We start from the raw sequence: 9,292 nt of genomic DNA, 5'->3' as shown, positions 1-9,292 counted from the left end.
GTAAGAAAGCAATAACAATATTATTTACAGGTTATTTACAGGTTAACTATGGATACCATCAATCGAGGGAAACAGGTTTACATAGCTTTAAAGTAGCCCTAAACTTGTAATTATTCCCACAGAACTACAAAAATGGCAAAAGAGCATATTTTAACTAAATGTAAAAATAGAAGATGGTATGAATATTCATATTTATTTAAATATACACTCCATGGCCTAAAACCTCCAAACACCACTCCTTCCTTCACCACCCTACTTGTAACTTCCCTGTCACCATAAATAGCACTTTTATCACATGTTAGTACATTGATTGAAGCTCATTACGTATCTACAAAAATAAGCTATTATCTCTGGCTGTGTTTGCATTACCAGGCTGATATGACTTAAACATTACAGACATATCCAGATCACTTACATTTATAAATGTGAACCATCAAGATCAGAATCAGAATTGATTTATGAGGCTTGCAATATAAACGTAGCCTTTGTCTTAAACATGAAATAAGACGAGTGTCTTAGAGTGAAGAAGAGTGTACATATACAGATGTATGTAATTATAATAAGCCATCTCAGAGATGTTTCTGACAACCTTTGAGCTAATCTGTGTAGTAACAAATTTAATATATTCAATTATTACCTACAAAATTTGTAAAACAATCTCCTATTTAGAAATATTACATACATTAGCAACTTTTTTATTAGTGTAAAACTAACACTGCCTGTAATTCAAATATGACAGCAAAGCACTTTATCTCAGGTTTTTCTTTAATAATATACACAATCATATCAGAATATAATGGCCATCTACCTAATAGTGGGAATAACCACCATTGGTTCGGATGACACTAGCGAGATGTTGTGGCATGGACTGTATTAGGTGATAGAAGGTGTTTATTATAAAGGTTAATTGGTCCACAGTGGCGCGCTGATTGCTCTGTACCACTCACTGGAGTCGTCATTCCCCTCTGGCATCAATGGCCTGGGGAGCACCACTCTCAATGTCCAAGAAGTTCAAAGTTAGTAGTTTGTGGGATGCTACCATCCATTGCCTATTATCATGCTCTTTTGGACATCAGTCAAATCGCATCCTTTGCCCATGACAGTCTTTTTGCACTCTGCTACAACTGACTGGTGTGCTCGCTTATAAATATGTGTGGCAAACCCTGTCACGTGTCATCTATGACATCCTGGGCCGAGTTCATTCTAAACCAAAAATATTCTGAAATGTCTGTGACAGTGGGTGAATGGTGGCAGCATCATGAAAACCACTCGCTGTAGTGAAGGTATACAGAGAATGGACTTTGTTGTTGAGAGCCTTCAAACTGCATAAAAATGCTGCCCCTTAGGTAACTGATGCCTTAGGGGACCAGTGACTCTGGCAAGATTTACAGAGCAATCATTGACCACTGTGAACCAGTTAACCTCTATAATGACACCTTCTGTCACCTAATACAGTCCATGCCACGATGTCTCACTAGTGGCATTGGAGTCCTTATTTGATTGGTGGTCATACTATCTTGATCTGACTACTACATAATGCAGTGGGATAGGTTTGATAGTGACCATGAGGGCTCCACATGATGATCACAGATATTGATAGCTATGACTGATAGTGGTTTTGTGAGTGACTGTAACTTGGTCCTTAAACACTGTTTCTGTGATGTGAACGTACTGAAGTCCTTGACCTCCTTAATGAAGTATTCCCATCTTTTCTCCTGTGTGTTTGAGCCTCTGTTGAAGCAGATTAAGCTCTGTGCAGATGGGATGTGCTGTCAGAAGGAATGTTCTGTCTAAGTGTCTTTAGAGTGAATTCTCTCCGACTTTTCCACTAATTGGTGTGACCTTCCTGTAATGTGTCAGAATTGCTAGCGTTACCATCAAGCAGCCAGACTGCCACTGCCTCAGAGCCATCTCCCTTATGCCATCTCTTCTGGCACTGATAAGCTCGCGATCGACTGGAGGCTCTTTTGTCATTTCATATTATTTATGTTAATGTGCTGGTTTGTTGTTTTTATTGTTGTTGTTTGTTTGTTTAAGAGAGTAGACCTGTCTATCCACATCATATACAGTATATGTTCAAATGTTTGCGGACACCCCTTCTGATGAATGCATTCAGCTACTTTAAGTTGCACCCATTGCTGACATGGTTGTGTAAATGCCAGGCATGTGCTAGAGGGGGGCTACATTCCCCCCCTAACATTGAGCTGTGGAGCAGTGGAACTGTGTTCTCTGGAATGATGGTGCTGCATCTAATACTTTTGGGATGAGCTGAGGAGTGGAGGATGTGGTAGGGTGGTGAAAATCTGACCAACACATCAATCAGATCCGCCCAGCTCCGCTCCATAATCTAGTAGAAAGCCTTCCTGGGACAGTAGATGTCATCTATATAGTATTCTTGATTTTAGAAACAATGAATGAGCAGATGTCCCAATACTTTTGTTCAGTGTATATCCTGGCCGTATGAGGGGCCTACTGACTTGTATGTCAGAAACTGTGTATAGAGCCCTGTTTGAGCAAAAACTATCAATTAGACTGGCAATACATCATAGAAGCAATAAATAACTATTATATTTAATCATGAACAGTAAATAAGGAATGTTGTGGGAGGGGGTGATTTTCCCCCCAACTCTGTCATTGCCAATTCCTACCCGCTAACCAGGATGGACTCCACCATCATATGTTGCCACCAGCGCTGGGAGGATGAAGTCTTCCTCCATGAGGTCAAGTGAAGCCCCACACTAATGCAATGTCATTAGACAGCTCAGCTCAAGACCCTTTACAGATATCCTACCCACCCGCAGAGAGCAAGGCTAATAAGGCTCTTCTAGACTCCCGGCCATGGATGAACTTTTGATCTCCTGATGATAGGACCAATGTTTAGCAGTAAATCTGACCAGCTTAAAGGGCCTTATCCTATATAATTCATATTTTACTTCACTGCCCCCTGACATTTCCACATATTTGTCTAGTAAAATGGTCACAATTCATTTTTACAAGCTTTGGGCCCACACACACACCAAGCTGACGAGGATGAACTAGGAACTATTAAAGCTGACTTAACCACTGTAGTGTATACACAGCCGGTATGTGCATAACATAGGCAAAGTATAGAATATATTATAATATATATCAATATACCTAAACCTAGTGTGTGTGACAGTAAATCCACCATTAGCTTTGCGCTGATAAGGTAAACTTTTAAAAAAGAATGTTTGTAACATTAATCAGTGAAATAGTGGCTTTAAATGGTCCAGCGGACCATTGCTGAATTGAATCCTGGGTCATGTTGCCTGCCAACAGCAGTTGAAGCCCAAGAAAGCACAGTTGGCATTGCTCTCTGGGTGGGTAGATGTCTCTCTCTCTCCCCACATTACACAGTGTGCTGCTGGCAGGCTAGGGCATCTGCTAGTTGATGCATCAGAACTGGGTACCTGGTGCTTTCCTTTGAGTGTGTTGAAAAAGTGGCAGTGGCTGGTTGCGCATGTGTTGGGAGCATTACATTTGATAGGAGGAAAGTAGGTTGGGTACTGGCTATCTAAAATTGGGTAAAAATGTAAAGAAAAATGGAACAAAAAAAAAGTTCAATTATGTCCATGAACGTAAAACAAAGAGTTAAAACAACATGAAATAGCATTAAGTATCCCATGCTTTGTGTACAGTATGTTAGTGTGCTATCGAAGCACCTTCAGAGCTTGTGTTTATTCATAAAAATATTAAATACTTTTATGTGGAATTAAAAATGTCATTTACTACTGGGCTACTCTTAGGTACTGTTCTTTCATAAATTCTGTCATTTACCATTATTAAGTAGTTAAAATCCCCCCTTTTGAAAATGGGAAAACGTCTGACTTCCCATTGGCTGCCCCGCATTGTGTGGTTTGAGCCATGTCAATTAGGACTGTGCGATATGGTAAAAATACCATCCCTAATGACAATTAAACTGATGTTGGCTAAATTAAATAATATATGTAAATTTGATGGCCTTTGTGACATCACAAAAACAATAAACTCAAAGCTAGCTGTTTTTGTAGCCTCACAACCTTTCAACTCTAAAAATATTTAAATCTTAGATCAAACTCTTCTGTCATTTCCGTAACACGAGCCCTTTGGCGGTTTGAATTACTGTAATATGCAACATGATGGACGGCCATATGCATAGTTTTCCTTCAAACATGACAGACATTTGCATTCAAACTGAGGCGTCCTCAGTTTATTACATGGCAAGGACTTCTGAATCAACTGGCAAGAACAAAGGCGGAGGCGTCTGCTTTTTAATCAACAACAGATGGTGTGCTGACACCAGTGCTCCGGAAATCTGCTTATAACGTGGTTTTTAGCCACAATCCAACGCGTGTGGAGCAGAATGGTAACAAACGATGTGGATCGAATGAAACGGGGGATAGTTTCGGTTCACCTCTCTCACACTGTCAATGGGTAGCACAATCTGGTGGCCACAGATTTACATCCTAATAAACAAGCTCATCTGAGTGTACATCATTCAGCCACAACATTAGTACCACATCCCTAATACTGAATAAACTGCTACCACAGCAGATCTGACCATTTGAGGCATGGACTTCACAAGACCTGAGATGTTAGCAGCAGATGCTTGTAGTCCTGTCAGTTATGAGGTGAGGCCTCCATGGATTGTATCAGTGAGCCTTAGATGCTCATGACCCTGTTGCCAGTTCACCGGTTGTCTTTTCTTGAACCACTTTTGAAAGGCATTAAACATTGCATATCAGCATATAACTCCCACTAGACATGCCTGATGTTTTGGAGGTGATCTGACCCAGTCGTCTAGCCTTCACAATTCGGCCCTTGTCAAAGTGGCTCAGATCCTTATGCTTGTCTGTATGTCCTGCTTTTAACAACACATCACCTTCAAGAACTGACTGTTCACTTTATGTCTAATATATCCCCCCCTTGACAGATGCCACTTCACCTCCCGGTGGCACTTATGGCATGGCTGATTGGTGTATGTTGGTGTATTTTGTGTGTTTTCCAGAAGGAACCACTCTGGAATAACTATGCTAGCAACTGCTAAGCTACTGGAAGATGATGAATTAATGCTGTACAGAAATGAAAAAAGAAGCCATTAAAAGATAACCAGAATCCTTTTAAAAACACAAGGATTTCTTGCTTAATTTACTCTTTTCTTTCAAGTCGGCCTCTTTTAGATTCATATACATACACATAATGAGATGCTGATTAGAGAGCAAGCAATTTACCAGTCTGTACACTCGGAGTTAATCTTTAGCTTTCTGTGGAGTTGTGTGGAAGTTGCGAAACTGCTTTATTAGCTTTGTGAAAATGAGTCTGTAGTTCTGGTGGTCGTGTGACGCGCCATGAAAACATTGACCTTAGGAACAAAACTGTAATTGCTGAGGCCAAATGAATTATCCGAGCTTGCACTGTTTCACATCGGGATGCTTCCTCTCACTGTGAAACTGGTTCTTTTAAATCTGGGCTATTAGCGGTGAGCATTGTGCACAGATGATAATTTGATAATTTGACTGTGTGTTAGCGTCTGAAAGTCTCCTCTCTGCCGTGTGTATCTAAGAGTGAATTAGTTGCTCTGTTAGCTACAGGGCTGAGCCAGTTCTCTAAGGAGAGACCTGTTATCTCTCTCTCTCTCTCTCTCTCTCTCTCTCTCTGTCTCTCTCTCTCTCTTGCTGTCTTTCTCTCTCTCTTTTGATGGCACTGTGTGTTTAACAGGCTAGTTTGTCTGCTGGTCTGGCCAAAGGGGTGACAATGCAATGACATAAAAGACTTAATTGAAGTTGAGTGAAGTTAAGCCTACCCAATACCCTAAGCTAACACACTAACTAAAGCTCCCTCTCTCTCTCTCGCTCTCGCTCTCTGAGACTGTTTACACCTGGCATTAACATGCTGCTTGGTGATCGGATCACGTCCGGGTTTCACTTGTCCTCATAAAAAGCCAAGATGCTTTGTGATGGGATTACGGTCAGATCTGATACAGCCGTCATGGGAATGTGGGAACCACCCATTGTTTAATGGCGTTGTAGAACCTTCCTCTAAACTGTTCACAGTCTCCTGGAGCAGATTTATCAGCTTTAATAAGAACCCATTGTTTACTGGTTACTTTAATGATGTACGTGTATGGGTTTTTTTATGCGGAATGTAAAATTGGATCTCATCTGATCTTGCCGGAGACACATTCTAATGACAAATGTAAACAGAATCCGGTCAAAGTAGATCCAGGTACTACCCGAATACAATACACAGGTTAATGGCAGGTGTAACCAGTCTCTCTCTCTCTCTGTTTCTCTCTATCTCTCTTTCTCTGTTTGTCACTGCCTGTCTCTTTTTCTTTCTCACCCTCTTTCTCATCTCCCTTTCATTCCCATTATCTTCCTCTTCTTCTTTTTCTCTAATTCTCTCTTTTTTCTTCTCACTGTCTCTCGTATTACCTCCTACTATTACCTCGTACTAACTCTCTAACTAACTAACTCTCTCTCTCTCTCCCTCTCTCTCTCTCTCTCTCTCTCTCTCTCTCTCTCTCTCTCTCTCGTATTACCTTGTACTAACTCTCTCTCTCTCTCTCTCTCTCTCTCTCTCTGGATTGGATGATAACAGTGTGTTTAACGGGCTAGTTTGTTCGCTGGTCTGGCCGAGGGCCAAAACACAATGACTTCATTGATGTTGAGTGAAGCTTAGCCTACCCAACACAACTGCAGCTTTTCCACCCTGAGCTAACTCTCTTACTGAATCGCCCTCTCCCTCTCTCTTTTTGTATCAGCTTTATTTAGCGTGTGTAACCTATATGTTTAGCATTTTTTCCGTTTGCTCTCACCCTCCTAAAGATTGCTTTATTACAATTTCCAAAACACGACGACAATAATAATAACTCACACATTGCCCCACAAGCTCTTCACAGGGGTTATCAGGTAGCCGCCTCCCTTCGTCAATGTTTTGCTGAATTAAGCCCACAACACCACCTAAAGGCTCAACAGTGAGGTCTGTCATCCCAGGTTCTGTCCTCTCCAAGCTGACTTCGCAGAACTATCACTTAACCAACTTCATTACAGTTGAACCACACTGACCTCCCTGGTGACTGAGGCCAGACCTAGTCTCACTGCCACTGTTAATGCATGCTCAGTGCCACCATAGTAATGATCAGGAACTAATAAGTATGTCTGTTCATGAACTATGCACATACTGTGTAAACTGGTAGGGGTCAGTAGGGTTAGCCTATGAAATGTGCTGTACACACACAAGTGTATATATGCATTCGCATGACCGTGACACAGTTGCAGCCCTACATTATCTGCTGACTGATGTAGGAAACCATTTACATTTTTTAAAACTATTACTTTTTTTTAGTATTCAAGTACAATGCAATTTTGACATAAATATAAAATAGGTGATAATTTTAGTGGTTATTATTCATTATGTTATAATACTAAGAAACCCTCAACTGATAAATGGAAATTGCAAAAGATTATATAAGTAATATCAATCTTGTAATGACAAATTCAAGCTTAATAAAGCACAGGATGTGAATCATATTGTGTGATATTATGTTATATATATATATACCATTAGTGGGACGGAGGTCTTATTACTTCTGTTACTAAACAATAGCCCCACCAGTTTGTACAGAAGCCCCTGTAGTTACTGAATAATACACCTTAGTGAGTAATAAGCCTATTTGAGTTTTTAATAGGGTGCTGTGTTAGACCTTGCCTACATTACTATCTACACAGATACCTCTGTAGTTACTTGGGTTAGGTGGAATCTGCCACCATCTTTACATTCTGGGGTAATATAAACGTCTGTCTCTGTCTCTTAATCTGCTCCCTCTAGTCTGTCCTTGTCTTTCTCTCTATCTTCTTCCCCCTGAGGATCAACAGTAATGGCAGTGTCATATGTGACAGAAAGAAAAGAGTGACAAAACAGAGGGATAAAGAACAGATTCACAGGGAGTCAGCGCTCTCGAGGCATTCTGTCTTTATTTATTTCTTTTTTCCTTTCATAATACGACCTCTTTCTTCTTTTGGTGTTTTTTTTTCACGACAGCTCTTTACCAGAGAAAGAGAGGAGCTGGAGAAATGGAGAGAGAAGGGGGGGGGAAGTTTGCCGGGGAGCGGAGGAGAGAAAGTCAATAGAGAGATACAGGGAGAACGAAAGAGAGAAAGAAAAGAGAGAGCAGAATTAAACAGATGATGGAGGGGGTGGTCTTTCCATTTTTCTTTTGTTAAATATCTACATACAGTCATGATGAGGGTCTCTTCATCTATACACTAGCAGACACACACAGTTGTATAAAAAGGAAAAATAAATAGCGTGATTGTAGAAGGTGGGTGAGATTGTGCATGGTGTATATATGTGTGTGTGCATTGCATGTGTGTGCGTGTGTTTGTTTGTGTGTGTGTGTGTGTGTGTGTGTGTATGTGCTTGCCCCTTCCTCTTTTGCGCTGTGCTCAGGTTGTATGAATTGTAGAGTTCTAGAAGTGTGTGAACAGCAAAGGCGAGGGGCGTGTTTGCGTGTCAGCAGTGAGCAAGGGTGTGAATGTGTGTTTGAGATTAATGTGGCAGGGAGTGTGTGCGTGTGTGTGGGGAGTGTGTGTTAGGGCGTGGTCAAGGTTATAGGGTCAGAAGGGCACGAGAAGCCAGGTCTTTGTTGTTTATTCATGGACCAGAGCAGCAAACTCTGAAAGAGAGAGAGAGAGAGAGACAGAGAGAGAGAGAGAGAGAGAGAGAGAGAGAGAGAGAGAGAGAGAGAGAGAGAGAGAGAGATTATAAGATAATGAGGAAAAAAGAGAGAGAGGTTACACTCATATGTTGTATTATACAGAAGTATATATTTTAGTGTATAATTCCATAATTAATTCTATTCTATTTTATTCTAACAGACACTTTATTAGAAGCACTTCTCACATCTTGGAAGGAAGCACATGGAAAGGTAGCTTGCTGATGGACAATTTGATTTGACAATAGTCATCCACACTAACAGCATTTAATCAACAGTGGCCTGGCAGACGGAAGCTGACCAGTTATGAGTAGGATAGAGGGTAGCTTGTAAAGTAGCTGATAAACATATGTGAATGAAAGGTTCTCTTTTCTATTTACTTTCGCAATTTAAGACGTTTTGCGCTTTTTAAAGACCACCGCAGTGTAGTCCGAGACCATTATGGCATGTTACATCATCTATGACTGTGCAGCATCCTGAGAAATTCCATTTTTTTTCTAAATTTCCACATTATTCAACCATTATGATGTGTTCACAGTGGTAATTTAGTCATTTTGTCATTCAGAGTGGGTTCAT

General features: G+C 40.7%; 1 protein-coding gene across 1 annotated transcript in view; it reads right to left on the bottom strand.

Annotated features, from left to right (window-relative positions):
* Nucleotides 1-7,965: 7,965 nt before the first annotated feature.
* pvalb6 (parvalbumin 6) overlaps nt 7,966-9,292 on the bottom strand; it is a 58,611-nt gene continuing 57,284 nt past the window's right edge. The window contains exon 5 of the mRNA XM_072692860.1: nt 7,966-8,677. Coding sequence (XP_072548961.1) covers nt 8,652-8,677 — 26 coding nt within the window. The 3' untranslated portion in view covers nt 7,966-8,651. The remainder of the gene's footprint in view (nt 8,678-9,292) is intronic.

This window comes from Salminus brasiliensis, chromosome 12, assembly GCF_030463535.1.
Source record: "Salminus brasiliensis chromosome 12, fSalBra1.hap2, whole genome shotgun sequence".
In the NCBI taxonomy this organism is placed as follows: domain Eukaryota; kingdom Metazoa; phylum Chordata; class Actinopteri; order Characiformes; family Bryconidae; genus Salminus; species Salminus brasiliensis.
Note: the sequence above shows the minus strand (reverse complement) of the source record. Positions and strands in the feature narration are given on the sequence as shown.